The following is a 26,053-nucleotide window of genomic DNA, read 5'->3' on the forward strand; positions in this document are numbered from 1 at the left end:
CCATATTCTTTATGGGGCTAGAAACGCTTTGGCCATGAGGGGATTATTGAGCTTGAAGCGGCTGGAGTGACTTGAAATCACTGGATGAGAAAGCTGAGTGATGTGCTAGGAGTTGTGACTCGGCTGTGGAACTCTCACCGAAGCCATCTCGCATAAATGAATTAATCATCCTGTTTTCAGGGCATGTTGGTTTCTCATGCAGAGACTGCTGGTATTTGGTGATTTGGTTGTGTGCCACTGTGCTCGAGCCGAGTAGTTAAATTACTCCGTGAGCCATCGCCAACAGCAATGCCGGCAGATCGGAAATGGTGCCATAATGCCCCGTGATCGTTTCAACGGCTCAATTTCCTTTGACTTCAACGTCACAAACGATCGTCAAGCAGCACATACCACGTAGTATCGTAGGTTTAGGTATGCCAACAGGCTCTTGTTAGTCACTGGAGCCGTTGTGCGCCGAACTCGCCTATTTGATACCTATCGAGAGGTCCATGCCAAGCCAGTACAGGAATAAGCAGCCCTACAAGAGCCACAGCGGCTACACAGGGCCTGTAGAAGATTGTTTCTTCAGCAAGCCCAATCGTTTGAAAGAAACGGCATACAAACTATTTGGTGTGGCAGACTACTCGAATTTTACTGTAAGCCTATGGAAAATTGTTCGCTGATCAACACTTAGCTAGGCGAGCTGCATTGAGATATGAACCAGCATCAAGCTTGATGAATACTAGAGTAGAGTTCTACATAGGAGCTTATACGGAACTCTAACTCATCCGCTGAACCTTTTCGGGGACTCCCCCATTCGGTAAGTTATCCAGTCTGCCAGTACTCCGTATACCAGGCTATGGAAACAGAGCCGTTGCCAACCCGGCTCAGAGTTTAGCTGGGGCGTTTCATCTGCAACTCTATACCGGGGCCAAGAGATTCCATAGAATTTCTGGCAACAGTATTGATATTATCCGCAGACAGAACGAACGCCTGTTTCGGATAGGACCTTGTCCTTGCCCTTTCAGGTTCAATTGTTTGCCCTGTTCTGCTTCCGATGTTGCAAGACGGTTTTGACGCTGACGTAAACTGTCCCACAAGAAAAAGCAGGGGAAAAGCACAGATGTTCTCACAAACCTGCCAAGAGCTGGAATGCAAGACAACAAGTCAAGAAAGACAGCAAGCGAATGCACTCTTGATTGCCACACCTGCAAGCGACGATAATTAGAGACAAGAATAGCCATATCATCTCGGGGCACGGCGATCAGGCCCGGAAACCGGCTTAGCACCCCTGAGACCCTGGAGTTGGATTTTGGAAATCCTAGGTAATCTTGTTAGGGAAGAGGTCTCGATGAGTATCGAACATGGGTCATGAGTCGGCAAAAAAAAGGATCAGTCAGTGTCCGTCAGCAATCGGAAAGGAGTTGGAAGAGAACCAACAGGCGGCCCAGTTCAATGCCAAGCAGGGGTCTCCGAATCGCCGACATGTGCGCCCCAGCCTGTAGCCAATCGACAGAACCTCTCCCACTCGAGTTTAATTACATCCCATCTTTTCAGACGAATGATGACAAGGATATGTTTGCCTACAGGAGCAGGTGCGTGGGTGCATTTGCTGCACACTGCAGTGCAGCAAGTATGTACAGCAATGCTGATCCCAGGTATTATCTCGGTCTCATGGTCCGATCTATTCAGACAGTCCACAGCAGGGCCCTCTAGAGATAGAGTCCGCATACCTATTAGCGATTGAGACGGGAAGACGGAACAGACAAGACATGGCATGGCCAGAGACATGTTAGCAGAGATTGCTCCAGATCCAGATTCGCAATCGGTCACCAGGGGGGGAATAAACAACGGAGATTCTGTTATGGGTGTTCATGGGACAACTCAATGGCGTATCATCATGGCAATCCATTGGATGATTCCCCTGACTAATTCTCGTGGTAGATGAGCTGCTAACCATGATCGGTCTGGACTGGGCTATCAAGAGACCTGTGGAAGAAGGATCATCGAATTTTCGGTTCCAAAGGATTTCAGCGCAGTTTCTGTGACTGGTGCGCAGTAAGAAAGGCTGCTCAGGGGTGCATTGACAAACACTGCCAATTAGCGAACAGCATTGTCTGTGAGTCAAGATTCAATGCCCTCCACTGTCGCGCCGACTTTAGAGCCTGCCCCTGGACTACCTAGGTAGTTCCGCTAGCCGTTGAACATGCGCCTTCACCGACCAACAGTGTTTTGTGGGGAGGCCCCCAAATATTAGGCTGTGCTGGGGTTGCCTTCTGTGCCCTGAATTTGTCGACGTCGTGCTAACCTGGAAGCTACCTAATGGACGCTATAAGCGCCGACGCAGGAACAGCCAGGTGCAGCTAGGTCCTGTAAGGCACGGGCTGGGCTGGGAGGTGTGGTGGATATCGCAGGCACACAAAGCCCATCCCAGTGGAGAGCCCAGCATGGTACCTGCACTAGCGCCCCCCTCGGCGCTCAATGGTCCCGCAGGGATTAGCCCAACCTGGGAACTCTGAAGGATGTCTTAGTGGTACGTACCGTGAATCTCCACCCCTGTCCTGCTTTGGTGGCACACCCAGTCCCCCTCTGGCATTTATCACAAAACCCCAGCTTGATCCTCTGCTTCTTGTTGTTTTTTCTCTCTCTCTTCACCACCACCTTCATACCAGTCACTCTTTTCGGCTTTCAGCCTACCACACTCTTTTTTATACTTAATAATTTTAGGTTGCTTTACAGCTTCTTATTATCCAACCCCGTCTCTCTTTTTCCTTCGATACAATTACTATATACCGTAATTCCTAAATCCAGCCTTCAAGATGCAGTTCACCATCTCCGCCGCTGCCCTCATGGCCTTCGCCGCCAAGGCCCTCGCCCAGGTCGCCGACTTCGACCCCGTTCTCACTCCCACCAACTGGGAGGAGGTCTCCGCTGGAAAGACCCTCGAGATCACCTGGCAGGCCAAGCCCAAGTACTCCGGCGAGAAGATCTCCATCTCTCTGATCGGTGGTGCTACCCAGAACACCCAGGTCCCCATCAAGACCATTGCCAGTTAGTAGAGACGACGGATGGCGGCATATTTGATCAGTTTCACTAACGAACCCTTTAGCTGGCATTGACAACGACGCTGCTTCCTACAGCTGGGCCATTGACTCCACCCTCGGAACCGAGAACGTCTACGGTCTCGTCCTCAAGCTCGAGAGCAACCCCGAGGTTTTCCAGTACTCTTTCCCCTTCAAGATCGAGGGTGCCAAGAAGTCCGAGGACAAGCCCTCTCAGACCAAGAACGACTACGAGGTCCCCTCCTCCGTCGCCCCTAAGCCTACCAAGCCCGCTTACCCCGTCCCTGAGACCACCGTCGTTGCTGTTTCCGAGACTGTCACCGTCCCTTGCAACAACACTGCTGGTTCTCACACCACCTTTGTCCCCGTTGTCAAGACCCACTACCCTGCTCCTCCTGCTCCCCCTGCCAACAACGGCACTGCTCCCAACCCTCCCGTCTACACCCACCCTGCTCAGCCTCCTGTTGTTCCTACTCAGTCCGCTAGCCAGCCCCCCGTCTACGGCCAGCCCACCCCTACTCCTGTCCCCGTCTCTGGTGCTGCCCGCTTCGGCGCTCCCATTGCCGTTGTTGCTGGTCTCGTCATGGCCGCTTTCGCTCTGTAAGCGAGGCCGCGCACCAATCTAATCTTTGGTTCCTGCGTGGCGTCATGACTTCATGACTGCATTTTAGAGGGTTTCTCGTTTCTTCAGGTATGGAGCAGTCTGGGTATATCAGGCCTTTGTTGCGCACATACGTTGCTTCTTTTGTTGGTATCTACGAGTTGGAAGGTTTTCTGGATTGTTAATGTATTGAGGAAAAACTATAAAACCCACTTGGGTTATTTGTCTTGATCAAGTTCCCCTGATGTAGCTGCCATGTGTTCCTTCGCCGCTACGTCTAATAGACATATGACCCAGCCTTTGTTTTCCCAAGAGATTCCTGTCGACTAGTGTTATTGCTACAATACCCATTTCTTTTCAACACTGACTGCATTATGCTTTGCATTAAACTATCATGAGTGATACAGTTGCTAATTTGCTCGTATGGACATGAGGATTTTCGTAGGATGAAACGACCAGCATGTACCCTTGGGTGCATATGCATTTAGGGCGGCACTTGGTTAATCTAACGTATATACGGAGTACTGCAGATCAGGTTCTTTGTGTAGAGCAAACCGAGCATCTGCTTATCATTCTCCTCTATATTGGACTTGCTTGTCTACATGTCCTTGCCATCCCAGGTTCCCTTCTCATTTTGTAGAAAGTTGAGACGAGTTGACCAATTAGTTCCCTGACGTCGCCTCGTCTCCATCATATGCTATCTACACACCCACCTAATAATGAGGCCCTATGGCTAGCAGGAATGTTTAGGCATTGCAAAGCTGTCAACGTTCGTTTCGACCGTTACCGGGAGTGGCGGCCTTGGCAGGAGCTAGAAGCCTCATACCACGGCCCTCGGGCTGGAATGCAAATACCTTGAGAGGGTAACTAAAGATTGGTTCATGGTGTTTATTTTGTTGTTAAGCCTCCCTGTTGATCAAATGTTTGTGATGGGACCCCTGCTGAGAATTGGTGCAAGGGGTACGGAGTAGTTACGGGTTTGTTGTCATAACTAAAGCTGCGTCGACATAAAATGCCACTTGATGGTAATCCCCACTTCCAAGCACGACAAGACAATTCAATCGTATGAGGATCACGGCAATGGAGACCTATTTATAAGAAACACATGCCAAGTCTCGTTGTCAAGTTGATCCAGTAACAGCGACATGTAAAAATTCGGCGTGTAGTTGATTGCGTACGCAGGTCTCATATTCGTGTCCCGTCTCACAACTTCTCAATGGAGAGACATAAAAAAGCCCGTTTCCCGTCCTGTGCAACTATAGCGCGCCTCTTGTCTCTGTGTCAAACTGGCGCGGCGTTTGTGGCTTCTGATCGACAGGACCATCAAATGTCTCATTGCGCACGTCATTTGGTCTTGGGTACAGATGAGATCAATTGATCAGCGGCTGTCAAATGAGGGTCACAGGTGATACAAAGACCATCATAATGATCATGATGGATTACGGTGTACAGCTGAATGAGAATAATGCGAGGTTGGGCTCATTGAATATGTGTCACTTCGCTCTAAGCATGATAAAAAGCACGTCGAAAACGCACTGCTTCGAGGAAATTTGTTTAATAATAATCCAATAATATTCATGAAATAATCTCGCATCGAGCCTGATGCGGCGGGATATCCTAGCTGTTCCCTACCAATTCCTTCTATCCCAATCGATAGTTTAACCATTCCCAGATCGTGACCAATTCCAGTGCGCGCGCCCGCTCGCCATTTAATCCATATAACAAGCTCATAAAATACACGTATATTCCATTCATATTTTTCACTTTTCCAATACTGCAACTCTGCACTTAGTGGCCACCAATCTGGCCCTTGGGCAGAGGAGGGATCCAGCAAACCGCCAAGTTCAATGCAATGGTGATAATGCCAATGACCCAGAGACCCATGGCGTAGTCATTACCACCGTGCATGAAGCGGAAGACAACAGCAAACATGATACCACCAATGTTACCACCGCCGCCGGTCAGGCCTGAGAGAATACCGTTGGCAGAGGGGTGAACGTGAGGTACAAGAGCAAAGTTGGCACCATTACCAGCCTCGATGAAGATGGCCATGACCACGACGAGGCCAACCAAAGTACCTATATCACCACCATTGGCTTCAGAGGGGTTGACCTTTCCGATGACAATGAGAAGAGCTCCAGCCAGCACTCCGCAAGCGACGATCCAGGCCTTCTTGAGCCAGAGGTTGCGTCCACACTTGTTGTAGATGATATCGGCAATGACTCCACCAAGAGGTCGGTTGAGGAAGTTGAGGAAACCAAAGATAGCGGCGTAGTTGCTGGCCTTGGTCTGGTCGAGGTGGGGGAAGTTCTTCTTGAAGTAGGAGCTCAGGATGGCGTTGATAGCAAGCTCGCCACCGAAGGAGCATGCATAGGTCGCCACGTGGAAGATGGTCTGGGGAGAGTAGCAGACATGGAGGGCTTCATGAAGAGTTGGCTTGACAATGACCTCGCCTCGGGCGAACTCAATGGCCTCGTTGCGCGAGATAGGGTGCTCGTGGTCTCCAACCTTGACATCTTTCTCCTCACCGGGGTTCTTCTCCTCATCTGAACCGCGGCGGTCAGGTGTAACAGTGGGGGTAACGTCACCAGAGCTAGACATTCCATGAGCCTCCATGTTCTTCCTGACGAGCATTGCCTGATCCTCCCACGATCCCATAGGGCTGTCGGGGCATAGGAATAGCATTCCAAGACCGCAGACGATCAGGCAGATCAAGGGGACAATGAAAGTAACCCTCCATGCCTTGGAAGGGGACATGCCTTGATGAGCTACTAGTGAGTCGAAGACGGCAGGCATGATGAAGTAGGTGCTATTCAGGAAGTCAGAACCGTTCTTTGACAATTCTTACATGTCAAAAGGCATTAAGTGTCATGAGAGGATGTTCACTTACATTCCACCACCTGCATTACCCCAGCCCCCAGCAAGGGCGTTGGCAGTGCCGACAACATTCTTATCGAAGAAACCGGTACACCAAACCTGGCAAGGTACAAATGTTGCACCGAGAATGCCAATAAAGAACCGAGAGATATATAAGCCAGTGGCGCTGTTGACAAGCGGTGCGAGGCCAATGGGGAAACAGCCGAGGAGGATCAAGTAGGCGAATACACGTCGAGGTCCATACAGATCACACAGAGGGCCGGTCAAGAATCGAAGGAAGAAAGTAGCAGATAGAGATACGATGTTGGAGTTTGCGATTTGAGCCGGTGTAAGATGAAGATCTTGTTTGATAGTGACCGTCAACAGGGGTGGAAAGGTGTACCTGTAAATCTCAGTCAGATTATCACATCATCAACATTTGGTTTTTTGAGACTCACCATGCCCAGAAAGCAAGCATGAAACCGAGCCATGAGAAAGAGAATACTCGACCATAGATGTCGATAGGGTTGAGCATAGGCACACTTCGTGCTTTTCGGCTGATGGGGTTGACCTCAGGGGCCTTCCACAGGTGGGCGATTTGAAAACCCATCTTCAACAAGCTAATCGATGAGATTGAGAAATGTGAAGACAACTAATTTGACTCTCTTGAGAACGGATGAAAGAATTTGTGAGAGCTAAGAGGCTTCCCTTTGTCTCTGAGTTGCTTGTCGATGTTGAGCTTGGTGAATATCTTTTTTGGAAATGGACAATGCTTAGAAGATATATAGAATGAGAATACCGTATACCCCACGACCCCAGATTGACAAGAATATCGAAAACTGTATCTCCGGATTCTTTTTGTGGAAATTCGAGTCGATAAGAGGTCTATCTGGCTTTGCTGTCTCAACGAGACTGTGGTGAGTGAACAAGCCAGTGATAATCCGGAGGCCCGGAGATGCTCAAATCAGATTTCTGCAAACGATTTCTCGTTAATCCGATAAGAACTGGGCTGATGACGGGGGCTAAGAGCGGCCCGTTGAAATGCAGTGTTACAGAGTCTCAGTGGCCGATAAGTTGATAACGTGGGAGCCTCCGAACGGTAACGATCGTTCTTGGCGAAACAGTTTCTCTGCAATTATATATTCAGAGGTTTTTCTTTCCAATGTGAAGTATCCGAGAAATGTGTTGGTGTTTTAGAAAAACATGCCATGAGCCCCTGGCAGCTCCTGGATAGATAACCTTAAGTGTCAAGGCGTAATCAGTTAAACGGGCGAGAAACGGCAGCCAATTTTCGGATTTGGATTAACCGACAGAGATAACGATTCAGACGAATGGCAGGTAATGGCAGGTATTTGCATGTGCTTTTTGACTTGGGTTTCCATGTTCTGTCTCAAAGAATGCAGACCGGCAGACAAGGCGCGTCCTCGCGTGGGCATGGCATGGCATGGCGAGATAAGGCCTGCAACAGCATCATCATCAGGCGTCCAGGCTGGTGGCCATGTACCGAAGCTACTACGACGTACTAGCCTGGTGAGCTCCTAGCTGCAAGCCAAGCTGCTCACCTACGATAAGCTGGTCGTCCGTGGTCAAATATCCAACATGCCATTGGTCAGGGGTGCCAGGCGTGACGGGCTGCAGCAGGGCGATCAGACAAGAGCCGCGATAAGGGACAAGGCTACTGCGATCCCCGAGCCGCTGTAGGGTGGCTTTTGTCCAGGGGCATTGACTAGCACCCAGTCGGTTGAGAGATAAGGCCGTGGTGGTGTTTGGAGCGTTGAAATGTGAATCTCCGCGGAGCCAAAAGGTGGCGGGGTAGTGCCATATATATAGCATAGATTGGAGTCTTAGCGATAAAGGGAGAACAGGCTCTGGAACCAACGGAGATAAGAAAATGGTTCGAACTCGGAAACGACCTGATTCCTGGGCCAAAGCTCAAAAGGATCGTACCAGATACGGCAAGGCGCTGGGGAATTATCCTATCTTTTCGCGGGCGTTCTGATGCGGTGGTGTCGTGTCAAGATTTGGGGTCTCCGGATCGTCGGTACTGGGCAGTCTAGCAGTACAACACCAGGGGACTGTTCACGAGAAATGACCTTTTGAGGGCCTTTGAATGGTCCAGAAGACTCTTTGATCTCCCTGAATCTTCATTCTGTAGATAGGCTGTTCCATGGCCCTGTCGCTGATAACAGGCTATCCGCTATCATAGGTAGTTGGTGATTAACACCCTGCTTCTCGCTCATCACAAGAACCTTGGAAAGGCACCTAAGCACTTGCTACTACGCCCGTTCACCAGCTTCTCTAAATCTCTGTGGAATGCTCAGCGCAGTACAAAAAGACCTCGAATTTCCCCCAAGCCTGGAGTAACTCAACGACTATCGAAAGCAAAACAGCCACCGGGCGTCTCTGCGCGACCACTAAAAGCGCTGGAAAGCAATATTGGGTTCACGGATCTGAGGCTTGGAACTTTCTGTGCCGTCCGCTTGGACGTCCAAAAGCCAACACATATCTCAGCGTGTTTCTGCTGTCAATTCTTGCTATTCTTTTTTTTCTGGAAGCAGTGAACCTGAGGCTGTCAACGTTAGCCCGACGATAATTGGTTCCTATTGTTGAAAACGTCGAGGTTGTAAGTGGAACTCCTTGAGTGTTTAAACAAGCGCCGAAATCGGCAGAGGCAGAAGCTAGAATCTTCAACTCGAATACGAATATTTACTTAGTTTCCGCGACATAACCCCAATGGGTGCCAATGCAGTACATTTTTTCTGTCCCTCGACTTAGGCTCAGCCTTTTATCGGGATTTTCTAGTATCAAAATAACCTCGAAAATCTTGACTCTCTAGAGCATTCCTCTGTAATTCTCACTGATGGAATACTATCCCGCTAAGCCTTATGCAGTAAGAGGGGCACTGTAAATGCTCGACTCTGACTGGGTGGCTGAAGGGTCTGATTTTTTTTGCGCAAACATTTTCCCTCCAAAGATGCCCCTCCATGGTCACTCGGAGTTTTGTTTTCTTTGGTGGGGGGACAATTGCTCGTGATTGATTTATTCTTCTTTCTCCTCAAACTTCCAGCTTCTGGTCAAAGTTGAATCAACCCATTTTCCTCAAGGTATGTGACCTTCCTGGAATGTCTTGGGCATTTCATCACGTGCTAAAGGCTCCTGTGACGGCATCAAGCTTCTTCCCCCCTCACCCCAAAAAATGCTGGTAGTACGGCTCATAGCCAGATTAGTGTGGGGATCTTCTCGGTGTGTTTGTTCACCTGGAAAGACTTCACATGAGAAGAGAACAGGAGAAAAGATACAAGATTGAGAAGCAATACATGTGACTGACTATGAGATCTCAGATAACAACCTGCTTCCGCAGTCTGAGAACCTTTGCAATGGCTACCTCGACTGTCCCCAAGACCTGCAAGGTCATCACGGCTGAGACTATCGCCAAGGGTTACCTTGGTGAGGTCAAGGACACACTGGCCAAGATCCAAGGCGAGAACCCTTGCACTCCCACACTGGCTGCTTTCCTCGCCAACGGTGATCCCGCTGCCGTAAAGTACGCTGAGTGGTCCAAGAAGACTTGTGAAGAGAAGTGAGATATTCCTCTGCGTGGCTTGAATATCGCCCAGTCTATCATCGGGTGATGCTTGCCCCTCGACCTGGCGCTAATGCAAAACATAGCGGATTCAACTTTGACCTCCGGACTGTGGACAAGGAGCTTCTCGAGGAGGAGATCATGAAGGCCAATGAAGACGACGATGTCGACGGCATGATTGTCTACTACCCTATCTTCCCCAACAACCCATCTCACGACAAGTACATCCAGGAGTCGGTTGACCTTGGAAAGGACGTTGAGGGTCTTCGACACAAGCACATCCACAACATGTACCACAACATTCGCTTCATTGACCCTCCTGAGAACCGCAAGAAGTCCATCCTTCCTTGCACTCCTCTCGCTGTTGTCAAGATCCTTGAGTACTTGCAGATCTACAACCCCATCCTGGCTTCCGGGAACCGACTTTTCGGAAAGACTATCACTGTCATTAACAGATCCGAGGTCAACGGCCGACCTCTCGCTGCCCTCCTCGCCAACGATGGCGCCACCGTTTACTCTGTCGATGTCACTGGTGTCCAGATCTTCACCCGAGGAGAGGGCATCAAGAAGGCCCGCCATCAGGTCGAGGACAAGGAGGGTTGGAAACTCGAGGACTGCCTTCCCCTCAGTGACGTTGTCATCGGAGGAGTTCCCGTCGAGTCTTTCAAGGTGCCCACCGAGCTCATCCGCGATGGTGCTGTCTGCATCAACTTCTCCTCGTACAGAAACTTTGATGGTCCCGCCATTAAGGAGAAGGCCTCCATTTACGTGCCATCCGTCGGCAAGGTTACCATTGCTATCCTCTTGAGAAACTTGGTTGTAAGTGCCCTCCACTATACGACAGAGTCTGTGGTACTGACCAGTCAGCGCCTTATTGCCAACCGGCCCTCCAAGGATGAGTCACAGAAGAGCGTCGAGGCCCGAGCCGAGGCTTTCGCTGATGACTAAATGCTTTCACACGCAAAAGAAGAGAGGTTTTGGAAGAAGGATATGATTGCTTTGAACTAGACTACTGAAAACGAAACAAAACGGGGCTGATCGTCCTGTAGAAGGAAATGCATTTTATAGGAGTTGTCATAGATGGGATATATCAAAAAGCTGGGATGACGGCATGATTGGAAAGACATGTTCAACATAAACCCTTGCGTGAATGTCGTGAGCATGTGTGGGCGTTGTTTCACGAACCAGTAAAACATTGAGATACCGGCAGCTAATTGTTCTGCAGTTCATCGTGTGATCTATTTTTGGTATCCCTGTATTATTATCTAGGCAGTGTACTCCGTAAGTGTCACTCATTTGTACATGTTTTCGGGGGCGTCGATTATTGAAGAAGTGCAGTTTTGGGCGGCGCCATGGTCTCTGGCTTTGAGATCGAGAAATAGTTGGTCCATATTCTCGTAATGCATGGAGTGTACTCCGTACGACGATACTGCATCTACACAGATTCTTGACTCCGCTCGGGGGGATCATCGCTCTAAAGCACTAATTCTTGTTCCTTTTCTTCTAATCGATCAGAGTAATTGGTGTTTTGCCGTCCTGCTATCATGAATGAAACAGGTGGCTTTTCATTCTGCGGTAGCAAAGTTTAATTAAGATACCCGCTACATGTTCTGGAAACTTTCCTAATTAGGCATATCACAGCTGAAGCGGTGGGTTGAGCTGGCGCCCCTATCTTCAGTGCGTCTTCCAGGTTTCTTGATCCTTAATCCCGGTCTATAACGGGAATGGAAATTACTTGGTGCAACATATTGATCAACTTAGTTTACCCATAGTACCGGAGTATACAACCTAATTGGAGGATAGGCCACATATCGTCATGTACTATTGCAGGTATTCTCGTATCCCTTTCTTTTCAGGAGGACAGCGTGTAAAGGTAGTTGTATCTTGCGTATGTATGGTGCTTGGACTTTCACTGCAGATCTCTGTACTCCGCGAAGCCTTTGAACCTCTTATTATTCTTCATTGCTGGTCTCCTCTCTACGCGCGGCGTCACGAACCATTATTTCAATCTTTGGTTTACTGCATTTTGGTCACCACCAATCAAAGTCTCAGAATGGGACTAGAGCAAAACTAAACGCCTCAAACAAGCAGCAAAACAAGGCGGGCTCCCCCATATTTCCCGTTTTGCTCAACGGCCTAGTTAGTGGTCATTTTTTCGGGTCAGTCCCTTGTTTTAGCAGCGGCTCACCATCTAAAACTGGGCGCCGACGCCAAAGATTGAAGAGTGCATTCCAAGGTTTTGTTCGTCATTGTTGAGGTGATAAAACTGAATTGAGTTTCTGTGATCACCTGAAGCCAGCAGCATCTTCATAAAGTCCTCATGAACCAACGTCATCGTCGTACTCGATTGTTTTTTTAACCCCGTTATTGTTTAGGTATTGTAAGCATCCAATCCATTCATTGTTAAACTGTGGAGTTCATATCCATAGAAGTAAGTCTTTTAAGAGGTCCGGGCATCTGCAGGTTCAATTAAAAGGGTACGTACCTCCCTCGATTGCGGTTCGTTCAATTAATGGACGGAACCCCAACATCCATCACCACCTATCAGTCGCTCTCTCCGTCCATCCATTGCTTTGCTTTTTTCCACATCCCAACTTTTGGATGCTCTCCTCACTCATTCCATCCTCATGCCTAATTAGGTTTCTGGCTGACTGCGCCTTTTGCGAATAGAACCTTGTTGTTCCCTTTGCTCGGCTCTACATACTAAATCAACGACACGCTCATTCATCCATCCATTTATTCATTCGCTCGCCTCCGTCTTTTCTTTGTCCGATCGGCATCTGTACCTAATTTTTTGCGCCACGCTACTCTTCTTTTCGGCTGGCAAACTCTCGGCCCTCGAGACATTGTCTCTAATTCTACCGAATCGCGGGCAACTCACACTCACATAAACAAGAAACACAACAAAGCCTCTAACAAGCCCACTCGCGTGCGCAACCGAGCTGAGGCCGATACGTAGGGGCCTGTCCAAGTACCGTGTCCTAAATTTCAGCCGTTAGCTTCTTAGGCGTGCTTCAAGACGAGACATAATACTACCGACCGAACATTCTACATACCGAGTAACTCGACTGCCTCGCCTCTGGCATCAGCCAACCTGGTATAGAAGTCATGGCAGCGCAGACCTTCCCCAACTATAGTCGCGATGTCCGCCATGGCAAGTCTGGCTCGGGTTCTTCACTGAACTACGGGCCAGTCCCTGGTTCACCGACACTGACGAATCCCGACATGATCTTGCCTGACTACGATTGCGATGTTTCCCTTGATGGGCGTTCACAGTCACCCATAAGAATGTGGAATAATGTTCAGACCAGTGACATGCGATTCCACCTCCCTTCTTCGCAAAACCAATTTATCGCTGGACCTATTACCCCCTCAACGCCCATCATATATGGAAATGGAACTATGCTATCAGACATTGGCGAGGTGACAGAAGTCGAAAGCGTGATAGGAAAGGGGGGACGCCGTGGCTCGGCGCATCTGTCTGTTTACAGCAATGATGATCATGTATTGGGCTCATCCCCAACAATGGGGGTAACCCGCATCAAGTCACGATCGCAAATTCTGCAGCGGGAGAGGAAATCTTCGATCGACTCCAACAGTACAATTACTTCGCAAGGCCGCGCTGCGCCTTTCGGAGATTTTGACGATTCTGTCAGCGTTGACGACGTCAACTTTCAGGGCGACGATGAGGAGAGCATGGCATCTTCATATGTTGAGGGTACAGCTGTACGAGAACCCAAGGTTCCGCGCATAGCTCGTACTCAGGAGGCTACCGAGCAGCGCTATTCGACCAGTTCTCTTAGTGATAGGGCAGAGCAGATTCTGGCAAATGCGAAACAAAGATTAACGGTGGGCTTCACATTGTCCGGCTAGGTAACGAGTGCGCAATGCTAACAAGACTGCAGACGATGGAGGGCAACCTGTCAAGGGCAAGAAGCTCTTTATTTACTCCGATGTCCGATGGGTCAACCCCTTCTCCTCCAATCGTTCGACCTGCAACATCCCTAAGAGAGTCTACCATCCCTCTGAGTTCGAGTCAAGGGCATTCTAGAAATCTCAGCGAAACTAGTTCACAAAATGGCCTTGCCAGCCCAGGCTTCCTGCAACGCTCTGCTAGCGCCTTGGGTGCTGCTGGAGGTTATCGACAGCCATTGACTTCATCCAGAAGTGCCGATGCTCTTGGGATTGGATACGGCGCCACCTCTCACAGGAGTCCCACAACTCTCGATCCCATGCTAGAAACTTTGAGTGAAGATGAAGGCGGTGCAAATGGAGACAGCCGACGCAGCTCTCATCTCTATAATCAGTTGAGCCCCACGTTCGGATCCATGACGGATACAGATATGCCTCGGTCCGCATCTGTAGCTCAGGTTCGTGATTTGAAGCATCAGATGAAGGATCTGAGAGGGAAGATTTCCAGTCTCAAGGAACAGGCACGGGCAGACAGCTTGAAACGCCGTAGTCTGCAGAGCCTCAGGACACCCAGCCCATTTACTCACGCGAGATGGGATCAAGGACTTCCAGAGTCTCGAACATCACAAGAGACTACTCCGGAAACTCCCGCCTGGCAAGCGCCCTGGAACCAGGGGTCACCTAAGGATGAAGTGAGTGGTCAAATATCGCCCAAGGAGGGCTCGAAGCAACCCTCTGAAGAATCTGCGAAAACGTTGGATGCCGGTGCTGAACATGGCTCCCGCACTTCTGACGCACCGGACGTAGTTGTGGCTCAAGAGCAGAGCGATTCGCCTCAATTTGAAGCGGAACCGAATCGTGGAGATGACATTCAAGTGCAAACGCAAGTGCAAGAAAACGATGACATGAATGATGATGGCGAAACGTGGGAAGGAGATCTGGAACAAGAGGAGGAAGATTTTAAGCAGGAGGGAAATGGTTACGGACTACAGAATGGAGAGTACAACGACGATGCCGAGGATGACGATGACGACGAGTTTGTGGATTTTGAGAGCGAGAGTGGCGAGTCATCATATCATGATGCCTTTCAAACCCCCGTGTCTCACGAGGATCGTGAGGATGCTTTCGATTACGAGCACTTTTTTCTCCACTCAGCGATGGGAACAATGAGCCAGCATCGACGAGAGAGCTGGAGCAGTGTGAGCTCTGGTGATTCTGTTGAGACAACTCGCGGCCCAATCGTTGCCTCCACTTCTGCACCCGACTCTGATTCTGATCACGAAAGGAGGCCGAGCGTTGATACTATGTCGTCCTTTAACAGTTTTGCCACAGCCACCGAAGGCCGTTCGAGTCGCAACTCGGAATTTGAGGATGCCACAGAGACCATCGTCATCATGCCCGCAGATTCGGACGCGCCCCTGAGCTCAAAACGGGCAACATTTGGCAACTTCAGGTTCCCTCGATCAGGAGCCCCTTCCAGAAACGGCTCTGTCGATTATCACCAAAGCCATCCCCGACGCAGCACCGTGGTTCGTCGACCTAGTAGCAGCGCAGCTACCTACGCGCGCCATCGGCCTTCGATGTCATCTTTCGGGTCGACTGGAACAAACCGAAGCTTCCCTCTCGTAGACAAGTCTAAGGGAACCAACGGGATCTTGACGCCGACAGGTACCCCCGGGGGTTCACCCGACTCGGAGCTCAGGCAGATATCCGAAAGTCTCCTTAATGAGGCAGCCGGGTTGGGCGGTATTGAAGGTGGACAAAAGAATGGCAATACTTCGGCTGTACAAGCGCTTGACAAAGAAAGTCAGATCTTGGTCGAGAGACTTGTGGCCAGTCTCGGGAAGTGTGTCCTAGGATTGACAGAGTCATCAAGAGCCGGTACAGAGGCACGCATGTACCGCAGGAGAATTGACGCTGCGCGACGCATTCTTGAGGGGCTTGAAGAGTGAGTACAGTTGCCCGAATACTTCTATCAGGCCAAGTATTTCGAAGAGGTTGTATTTTTCTCACATGGCGCTTTACATGGAGGTGGATAGGGATATTAACACACATGATGGTGCTCTGGTTATGAGCAGACGGAGTTGAGGCCTGTCTTGGATGAGACCAGGTTATTTTCGATACCCTTCAAGTCTAGCGGTTTGCTTCCTTATTTATTCTTAAACTCATGACCTTTTACAGGACTTTTTTATAGCTTCAATTACGACATATTTCATATGTCAATTCATGGCACTCAGACCTGTTTATGGCATGCTCGCGTGCTGTTTGCGCATATTGGTCCGTGCTGTGATCTTGATCCTTTAGACCCTTGCTAATTAAGGTAAGGTAGTAAGTAGTTAAAATTGCACAATTTTGCATGTGATAGACTCAGATATGTTAAGGGAAAGGGTGGGTAAGGCAGTGAGTGTGATCAAGTACGTCGCAGGTTATTGATTGCTATATTGTTGGACGGCTAACAGATCCCTATTTCCATTCGCTTCAGCTGTACTCTTATACCGTAGCACTAGTGCCTCACCGTATCAGTGCCTTACAACCGTCTTCGAACGCTTATGCTGATGTTCCAGAGCACAACTATCCTACTCAACATAAGATAAACCAAGCCATCCTGTAGATGGTAGCCTGATAAAAATTCACAGTGTAGTAATATTGCTATCAGAACTCGAGTAAATCCCAGGCCACTTCATATATCGAGTTACGTTCCAGGAGACAAAGGGCCAAGTAGGTAGTGGTGATTAATGCTTACCTGAGCTAGACATCTTAGACCGCAACTTTCCCTTCACATCTACCCTGGACGCTCGCACAGAAAAGCCACGAAACAACATTTCCCCCACCAGCGTCAACAAACTCAAACCCAAACCTTACACCGACAAGATTCCCATCACAAATAATCGCCGAAATGCCCTCCGTGGAACCTCCAACGCTGGCAACGCACCTCCTTACAGCGCTGCTTCCCCCGGAGCTCGCCGATTCTATCCAAAAGCACATCCTGCACCCACGCTCGCCCGTCCAAATCATCGCGCGCAACGTCCTCGACCAAGCGCAGAGTCTTCTCGACACGGCCGCGCCTCTTCTTGAGCCTCTATTTGATCGTGTCATGATATTGCTAGCAGAAAACCAAGGCCTCGTCGGTGTGATTGCATCGCTGGTTGTCCTTGCTACTGTTGTAATAATTCTCAATTGGATTCGTCGTCTGCTCATGTGGTGGACGCGCATGGCTATGCGCATCGCGACTTGGGCTTTTCTCCTTGCTCTTGCAGCGTGGATCTGGGAGCGTGGTGTCTTCGAGAGCGCAAGGGATATGGCTGTCATGGGCGGCAAGATCGTGGGATACCTGGCTGCCATCAAGGATGTTTGGCTGCAGGAGTATGATCGCTACGAGGCGCAACAGGGCATGGCTGGGACCAGAGGCACGGCTTCCGGACGGCGATCGAGATAAGTAACGTCCATACAGAGAAAATATATGCGGACGGCGAATATACAGCAATGGCTGTTTTGCATACGACCCGACACATTTTGAATACCACCAGAAGACGGAACATCAAGGAAAGCACAACAAAAACAACAACAAAAAAAAAAAAAAACGCAGAGCAGGGGTATATCATGACCATACAACATAACTCATCCATCAGCATAATTCTTATGATTTATCACGAAAGAGGTGGAAGAGGGCAGGTTAGGAAAAAGAGCGGGACTGTGACACATCACGTCCAAGCTCAATTCTATCTCAGACAATGAGAAGCAATCAGTAACGCCGGCGCTATGCAATACTACTATCAAGATATCACAGATTTCCCTTTTCCCAATTTCTTCATTTGCCATTATGTCCACACTAGTCGTCATGATCCTCATATTCCTCATCATGGGGCTCTTTGGGATCCTGAGCTTCGTGGAATTGTATGCAATCATCAATGTAGCTCAGAATAGCACCGACGCTGTCCTCGTTGGTCACGTCTAGCCTGAGATAATTGATCATACTGAAGCTCTCGATCAAGCCAGCCACAGCTCGGTTCAGTCGTCGGAAACTAGCACCTTTCATCACTTGTTCCTTCTCGTCAGGTGCCTTTGATTCGTCATCTTCGGCTTCAGGACCCTCTGTAACACGACGCGCACGCTCGATAGGGTCATCGTCGAGCAGACCTACGTCAGGTGTAAGGAAGCGCTTGAGATCCTTCTTCTTCACTTGGCCCTTAACGAGGTCCATCTTGGACAAGATGTTGATGTGTGGCACCTCGAGCATGAGCATGGCACTCATGGCACTAAGGGTGCCAGAGAAAAACTTTGCTCGATCGACGACGAATGTCGCTTCAAGGAGATAGACAGCGGCCAGGCGGATGTCAAGAGAGCCCGGCTGGGACAGAAATTTGACTAGAGCCGGTAGAATAGGGACATGTGTGTATAATTCGATCTGGCCGGGCATGTCGAAGATAATGAGGTATTCTTCGGTCAGACTGTCGAGAGCTTCGGTCAACCAGTCGAGGTTCTCCATAAGGAACTCAAAGCAATAGATCAGGCCACCATTAGGTCCGAGGCCAACTTCCTCCATAGCATCTTTGAGGGAAATAAGTTCTTTGATGTCAAGATCTGGTTCATGTTCAAATGATTCGGCGGCAGGATCGAGGTTAATGTAAAAGGCAGAACGGCGATTAAGATTAAGATGGGTGATGAGGGCGGCGCAGAAAGTTGACTAGATGCGACAAAATGCAAAGTTAGTTGGGGCGCATTATGAATGTTGGGAACAAAAGACCAGCACGCGATCCAGTGACAGCATGATGAGAACGATGATGCAACAAGAGGCGGTATTGGAGAACAGAAGCAAAAGCAAAGGTCAATTCTACGTACCTTGCCCGCGCCCGCAGGGCCCATGATCATGGCACCGAACTTGCTCATGTTGGGTATACAAAAATATTGTACGTTGTTCGTTTTGTTTGTCAAGAACAAGGGCCAAGATCGGATTTGATAGCTCCAGGGTCGAGGCTACCAGGTAGCTACAGGTTCTAAGCAGCCCCGCTTGTTTGAGATAGAGGGGGCCGATGCGGCAGAAGAGTATGACAGAAAGCGGTAGCTCTGCACCGTCTAGCCAGGGTTCAGCGCCGGTTATATCTCGTTGTTTGGAAATCGATGAGGATTACACTTCTCGATGTGGTGATGGTGACGAGCTTGTGAGAGGTAGTGAATTTTGACATGTTCTGGAAGGGAACCTGAATGGTGGGGTAAAAGTTCGGATTTTTTCACATCTTCTTTTCCTCGCCGTTTTTGCCCCTCCTGCTCCGGCGCCATAAAAAAAAAAGTCGTTTCTCAGCCTCTTTTTGGCCTCTCGTGTGAAGCTATCAGCCCCGCCATTACTGTACGCGTACTAGGTTATCATGCCTAGACTCGGGGCCATCATGATAACTTTTTTACGTTAGTACTTGGAGACACCTTTTCATTGACATCCACTCGACTATCTTCTCCGGATGCTGGTGCACGTGTATGAAAATCAATCAGGGAATTGGTCAAGGATTATTCTTGGAAGGATTGCGGCTGATAGGTTCGGCAACTCAAGGCCCATTGTTCCTACAACCGGATATCCTAACGTAGATGAGGGGATTGACGGGAAGCGGGGAGACGAGTACGAGTGAGGACGGATTGCAACTGCATTGATGAGCTCGGGTTAGCGAGAGGGTGCAAGAAAAGCGAGATTAACAGGTAGAAAGTCAAGACCTCAACAACTCAACCTACGAGAAGCCCTATGCTTAGACTGAGGACTACCTAAGTAATTGAAGTTTAGGAGTACATTTCATTAATTATTCGTAAAAGAGAAATGGGCATTTCATAACACTTAAGGAGGCCATATGTTTTCTTGTATTCCGAATACCTACTGGCAGGCACTTTTTGCAGCTGACGGCAGGTGCGATGGCGCAATTCTGCCGCAAATTTCGGCTTCCGAAGAACGTGCCTTTTCTCTCTTTCCCAGTGTCATTTACCCCTCTATCGCCAAGGGTAGCGGCCACCGAAAGCCTGCCTCTGCGATAAGGAATGTACCTGTACTTCAGGCTATTTCTCCATGCTAATACAGGTACCTTCTTATGACTTCGGACCCTGTAGATTTGGACAATCACGACCGAGGGCCGTTCAACAGAAAAAAAAAAAAAAAAAACGAGCAGGCACAATTATTTTTGTCGATCCCCACCTTTTCATTGAGAAGCCATTGTACTGTAGCATTGGGCAACATTTGATAGGTACATTGAGATTGTAGTAATATGGGCGTAAACCGAGTCATTGCACAAGTCGCGAGTAAGCTCATCCTGCCAATTGTCTACAAGATCTGGAAGAAAGGACGAAAGAAAAAACTGCCCGGACCAAGGTACCTACCTGCATAAACCTCTCCGACCTTTTGGTAAGGAAAATTCCCACCCCCCACTTCGCTCATAATAAAGCCTGCGACAACGTATTCGCACATCCCCTCCTTCCCGCCTTTTTCTTTAAGGTACTACTACCTCCCGCTCCCGCTTCGAATCTTTTTCTGCTTTTCCCTCCTTCATCCTCGTTCTGCTTCCTCTCCTCTTCAGCGCCCTCTTTTTGGTATGTCCTTGTTCCAATTGCTCTCCATTGTCGACTTATTCTAACATTCAGTCTTCTCAGTGACCTCAACCCCATCGTCACCAGATAACCAGACTTGTCCGGGTCTCTGCCCAGCTTTTAACCGTTACCTTTTTCTCTCACATCCTTCTCCTTCTTCACATAATCCTCACAATGTCTGCTACCAACGGCACCAACGGCGTTCACGCCGAGCTCTCCTCATGGAAGCACTACAACGAGGGTTCTTTCCTCTTCACCGTAGGTCCCTCCCGACGCCCCCCATTGCGCAGCTCACATCTGAACAATCCCTTATCGGATCTATCAATGTGACCTCGTACCGAGGTCTTATTATCCCGCAGTCCAGTCACTGACAATCAACCAGTCCGAGTCCGTCGGTGAGGGTCACCCCGACAAGATCGCTGATCAGGTTTCCGACGCTATCCTCGATGCTTGCCTCAGGGAGGATCCCCTCTCCAAGGTTGCTTGCGAGACTGCCACCAAGACTGGTATGATCATGGTCTTCGGTGAGATTACCACCCAGGCCAAGCTCGACTACCAGAAGGTTGTCCGTGACGCCATCAAGGACATCGGCTATGATGACTCTGCCAAGGGTTTTGACTACAAGACCTGCAACTTGCTCGTTGCCATTGAGCAGCAGTCTCCCGATATCGCTCAGGGTCTTCACTACGAGAAGGCTCTCGAGCAGCTTGGTGCTGGTGACCAGGGTATCATGTTTGGCTATGCCACTGACGAGACACCTGAGCTCTTCCCCCTCACTCTCCTCTTCGCCCACAAGCTGAACGCTGCCATGTCCGCTGCTCGCCGCGACGGTTCTCTGCCCTGGCTCCGACCCGACACCAAGACCCAGGTCACCATTGAGTACAAGCACGACAACGGTGCCGTTGTCCCTCAGCGCGTCCACACCGTTGTCGTCTCTGCTCAGCACTCGCCCGATATCTCCACTGAGGAGCTTCGCAAGGAGATCAAGGAGAAGATCATCAAGAAGGTCATCCCCGCCAAGTACCTCAGCGACGAGACCATCTACCACGTAAGTTTGTCAACATAACAAGGAACAGGCGCAAGTGCTAATTCTCCCTCCAGATCCAACCCTCTGGCCTTTTCATCATTGGTGGTCCCCAGGGCGACGCTGGTCTGACCGGCCGAAAGATCATCGTCGATACCTACGGTGGCTGGGGTGCCCACGGTGGTGGTGCTTTCTCCGGTAAGGATTTCTCCAAGGTCGATCGATCTGCTGCCTACGTCGGCCGATGGATTGCCAAGTCCCTCGTCAACGCCAAGCTCTGCCGACGTGCTCTTGTCCAGCTCTCCTACGCCATCGGTGTCGCTGAGCCTCTTTCCATCTACGTCGACTCCTACGGCACCTCCGAGAAGACCTCCGAGGAGCTTGTTCAGATCATCCGAAACAACTTCGACCTCCGACCTGGTGTCATTGTCCGTGAGCTCAACCTGGACCATCCTATCTACCTCCAGACTGCCAAGAACGGTCACTTCGGCACCAACCAATCTTTCAGCTGGGAGCAGCCCAAGGAACTCAAGTTCTAAGTTGACCATTGACATTGTATCAAAACACCAAAAGAGTATTCAACAGCTCTATGCATGCATCTTGGAAGATGTTTAATCAGTTCATTTGATTTAGCAAATATAGGCGGCGTACGGTTCTCAACGAAACCTGTGTATCTCCCACCGGAAGGGAGGACGGTCGGTTTCCGGCTTTTATTTTGTTTATAATTTCTATCCAAAAAGCCAATTCGGTTATACGGTAGTGGGGATTCTTTTGCGATATATACCAGGCACGGAGTGGGCGTCTTTCAACAAAGACATATTAGGGCAAACCTGCATTTGTGAGGCGAAGCAAAAAAAGTCAACAGAGACTTGCATTTAACGATACCACGACAAGGGAATGACAAAAGACGACGCGTTCGTGTGAGAGCGGCGTTTTGACGAGGAAACAAAAGAACTTCAACATCTTTTTCTTTCCTGGATCTCTAGCCGAGCTGATGCAGTAGGCGGGCGAGACCATGACGCGGTGGAAGTTGGATGGATCATTGGCAAGAATGTCAATCTTGGAGAGAAGTAACTGGAGTGAAGGGCTAGTGATAGATATGCCCTGTCGCTGCGAACCGAGACAGCAGCTAGACCAAGAAAGAAATCACGTCAAGGGAACACTCGTCCAACATGCGTTTGCTGTGAAGTCTGAAGTCTGAAGTCCAATACAAAAATAGGTTGGTTGTGAATAGGTGTCATGATGGTCTTGGCCACAAACGGAAACCCGAAACTCTCATACCAACGGGTAGTCCCTCGGTAGGTCATGGTACTTGGGTAACGCCACGAAGACCCCCCCTCATCATGACAACCCATTGAACTATGCATGAGCTGGTACCATATAACGTCCTATTCTAATGGGTACTGAATTTTTCTGTAGTTGAACTGGTACAGCCGCTAGATCCAGAAAGGTCTTGGCAACGGTAAGAGGCTCCTGAACACAATCACTTCCCTTCTAATTGATATTGTGGAGTTGCTCGAAGTGATGTCACCCTTCCCTCGGAAGCGATACTGCTATGGACGATCTGCGGAGCTTCTGGCTATGGAGTCGAGATAACAGTGTGTGAGTAAAGTGCAGTGAGGCAGCTTAACACAGCAAGAACAGTGTCTGCTGAAAAGCCCATTGCGCCATGTGAGTCCAAAAGCCCCAGGGGGAGGAAGACTGCTTGGAACCCGCCATATTACTGAGCGTACCTGTGACTTGTTAAGGTGCTCGGTCACCGACCTCAACAGAAAGGAGTCTATAGAAGGTTATGTGCCATCCATTGTAATGAGCCCTCCCAACAGCAACGACGGTCTACAGATAAAAACTCACCATGGCAACATAGGTGCACAAGGCCGCTAAGCTCCTCCATCCGGTTGCATGGGTAATCGAGCTGGGTGAAGCCGATGTCCGGAGCCGTAAAAACTATCGCCAAGTCTCGACTCTTAGACTCATCTGGACCGTGTTGAGTCTATTGCTTGAAGCCGCGCTGCGCCCATTCCAACAGCAGCATATCAGCATGTTGGAGCATAGATGTTTTGATTTGAAGTCTGAAGAGTAAACCAGACAACTGGCTAGCACCATGAAATTTAGTCCAGTGAACATGTAGTGCGTCAGTTGCCTTCTAAAGAAGCTCACCACAAATGACGAGAAAGACCCAGCTGTCCACGAGAAAAGGGGTGCCCCAGATCCTGGAAATCTGGAAGCGCCTCCATGTGGCAATCATTGCTTTGAGTCATTCCCGCCAACAGCTGCTTCCTTCGCCAAGAACTTTTGGAGTTGAACGGCACCTCTCCAACTCATTGTGCAATTGTGTTTCACGTGGGGTGGGAAATGTCGAATCTTCTGACATAGGAGTAGAAGATGAAGAAGCATATCTGCCTTTCAGATACCTTTGCTTTATCAGACCTCCACATCACTCTTGGAGCCTCTCAACCTAAGTACAGCGCTGTGTTAGGACACGAGGGGAGTCTATGCACATGCTGGTCTTGTGATGAAAACCTCAGCAGAGTAATTTTTTATTCGGCGAGGAAGAGTACGGACAAACGGGTATTGAGAAATGAAGCAGGGACGAAGATACCTCTCGCGAAAGTATTATCGACGAGAAAAAAGACAACTCGCCTCCTCAACGATAGTTGAAGACCGGGGATCAGTGTCAGCATGTTGGTGGATGACGCTATCTGAAAGCGAGACCAGCAAGTGACACTCTGGTGACTTTTTGGCTGCATTTCTCGCAGAATCGAGAACACTTGTTCACACTCTGCGTCCCGTAATTTGTAGAATGGCGCTGAGCTTGGTGCTAGCCAGCTGCTTTGCAGCTTTATGACCCAGGCCCCAGTGGCCACACAATCACGATATGGATGTGTGTACTTGAAGTAATGGACAGGATTCATTGGTACCGACTAGACCACAGAGGCTGCACAAAATACCCGTAATTCAAAAGGGCTCCCAGAGTATCCACGTTCCATGGCCACTCAACAAGTACCAACAAGTTAGCCTCTGCATGAGGAGATATGAAAGGTATTTCAGTACAGGCATTCGAAAGAACGACCTTCCGCAATTGATTGAGAAGCCTTACACTGCACTGAGAAGTCCACTGGCTCATGCTCCCTCTCGTTTATGATCATGGCTTATACTCAGGTCAATGAGGAGGAAGACACGGCTTGCCATAAGCTTTCCAATTTGGCAACAGGTGATAGTATCAGACCGTCTCGAGGGCAAAAAGGAACACACAGAGGCTTGAAGAACATGCCTTGACTTTGAGACATATTCAAAAAGCCTAGAGTTGTTTGCTTGGTGGCTTACAAGCCCAGTCCTTCGATCCGAAAACCCAGATGTGCCGTTGAGCAAGTTTAGGGCATTCCGTCTCCCGAGCTGAAAGAATTGCTCAAACTGATCAAACTGCTTCAATTGGAGGGGCGTGTAGTCTTCATCATCCCGTATAGTATGAATAAACGTGGGAGGGACTACCAACAGACCGCAGGCATTGTTCTTTGGTAAAGGGTGTACTATCAGAAGCTGACGGCATGCCACAACTGTGACTGTAAGAGGAGTAGACTCTCGTCTCATCATCTGCAGATCTTTGTTTGTTTGAGACATAAATTGTGCGAATAAGACTGCGGTGGGGGCAGCCCGATCAGCCAACGATGTCGGCACTTGACGAACGGCTGTGCTGAAGCGGAGTCAGACCATGAGTGCCAGGAGTGAAATACTCAGCCAACTGGACCTTTTGATCAATAATTGTCACAGGTGAAACCACCTTTCCTTGGTCCCTCTAGTTGTTTTAGGTAAACATTGTAGCTGATGCACCACAGATTTATACCCATAACACCAATAACTGCCTGCGAATATCGAGTGAAACGCAGTGAAGCCCAGAGTTGCTAGTATACTCTGCATTGTAGTGTGTTGAGAACCAGCAGGCCGGATGGGAAGAGGATCGTCCCGGCTACGCCATTATAGCGTAGTCACTCTGCTGGTATTCTGGGCTTGGACGCTGAAGGTTAAGGCGGCATGGAAAGTGAAAATTGGGGCCAGGGCCCAAGCTTGAATAAACAGCAGAACCGAGGAGATGGGTTGGCAGTCAAAAGGCTGCTTCGCTTAAACTGGTTATGGTTCTGCAGGAGGTGCGGACGCAAGATATGACGCCGCGGACCTGGTAGACGTTGGTGACCAGTGCATGGACATTTGTTTGTTTGTTGGGAAATTGAACGGGCAAGGTTTCCTTCGGCGAATTATACAGAGTGTGAGTGGGCAATGAGATATTGTTTGTCGGTAAGGAGGTGGTGGTGGTGTGGTAGACCGTCTGAAGGGTGTAAGTCCCCGAGATGCATCACGGCAGGGATGATAGATGGTTGTGACCGTTTGGAACATGCACTTGTCAGCCCAAGAAGGGAAGCTCGTAAGGGGGACGTATCTATCTTCTATTGTCGACTGTCATGGGTACATTTGTGTTGGCT

The 26,053-nt window shown here is 49.4% G+C and overlaps 7 protein-coding genes across 7 annotated transcripts; 5 read left to right on the forward strand and 2 right to left on the reverse strand.

Annotated features, from left to right (window-relative positions):
- Positions 1-2,798: 2,798 nt before the first annotated feature.
- On the forward strand, positions 2,799-3,645 carry FTJAE_5360 (ser-thr gpi-anchored family; the record flags this gene model as incomplete). The annotated part of the gene is made up of 2 exons (XM_037351859.1): positions 2,799-3,030; positions 3,089-3,645. 2 exons carry the CDS (start codon positions 2,799-2,801, stop codon positions 3,643-3,645), a joined length of 789 nt encoding a protein of 262 aa, XP_037207523.1.
- Positions 3,646-5,430: 1,785 nt separating this feature from the next.
- Positions 5,431-7,108, reverse strand: FTJAE_5361 (major facilitator superfamily transporter; the record flags this gene model as incomplete). Its single annotated transcript, XM_037351860.1, has 3 exons — positions 5,431-6,451; positions 6,533-6,901; positions 6,957-7,108. The coding sequence occupies 3 exons, from the start codon at positions 7,106-7,108 to the stop codon at positions 5,431-5,433; spliced, it is 1,542 nt and encodes a 513-aa protein (XP_037207524.1).
- A 2,767-nt stretch (positions 7,109-9,875) lies between these two features.
- On the forward strand, positions 9,876-11,029 carry FTJAE_5362 (methylenetetrahydrofolate dehydrogenase (NAD+); the record flags this gene model as incomplete). The annotated part of the gene is made up of 3 exons (XM_037351861.1): positions 9,876-10,078; positions 10,168-10,900; positions 10,949-11,029. 3 exons carry the CDS (start codon positions 9,876-9,878, stop codon positions 11,027-11,029), a joined length of 1,017 nt encoding a protein of 338 aa, XP_037207525.1.
- A 2,160-nt stretch (positions 11,030-13,189) lies between these two features.
- FTJAE_5363 (uncharacterized protein) lies at positions 13,190-15,945 on the forward strand (the record flags this gene model as incomplete). The annotated part of the gene is made up of 2 exons (XM_037351862.1): positions 13,190-13,930; positions 13,987-15,945. The coding sequence occupies 2 exons, from the start codon at positions 13,190-13,192 to the stop codon at positions 15,943-15,945; spliced, it is 2,700 nt and encodes an 899-aa protein (XP_037207526.1).
- A 944-nt stretch (positions 15,946-16,889) lies between these two features.
- Positions 16,890-17,429, forward strand: FTJAE_5364 (uncharacterized protein; the record flags this gene model as incomplete). Its single annotated transcript, XM_037351863.1, has 1 exon — positions 16,890-17,429. One exon carries the CDS (start codon positions 16,890-16,892, stop codon positions 17,427-17,429), a length of 540 nt encoding a protein of 179 aa, XP_037207527.1.
- A 393-nt stretch (positions 17,430-17,822) lies between these two features.
- Positions 17,823-18,880, reverse strand: FTJAE_5365 (GPn-loop GTPase 3 like; the record flags this gene model as incomplete). The annotated part of the gene is made up of 2 exons (XM_037351864.1): positions 17,823-18,677; positions 18,833-18,880. The coding sequence occupies 2 exons, from the start codon at positions 18,878-18,880 to the stop codon at positions 17,823-17,825; spliced, it is 903 nt and encodes a 300-aa protein (XP_037207528.1).
- A 1,845-nt stretch (positions 18,881-20,725) lies between these two features.
- Positions 20,726-22,114, forward strand: FTJAE_5366 (s-adenosylmethionine synthase; the record flags this gene model as incomplete). Its single annotated transcript, XM_037351865.1, has 3 exons — positions 20,726-20,809; positions 20,934-21,599; positions 21,653-22,114. 3 exons carry the CDS (start codon positions 20,726-20,728, stop codon positions 22,112-22,114), a joined length of 1,212 nt encoding a protein of 403 aa, XP_037207529.1.
- Between the last annotated feature and the right edge of the window lie 3,939 nt (positions 22,115-26,053).

This window comes from Fusarium tjaetaba (genome assembly GCF_013396195.1).
Source record: "Fusarium tjaetaba strain NRRL 66243 chromosome Unknown NRRL66243_c0000103, whole genome shotgun sequence".
Classification (NCBI taxonomy): Eukaryota; Fungi; Ascomycota; class Sordariomycetes; order Hypocreales; family Nectriaceae; genus Fusarium; species Fusarium tjaetaba.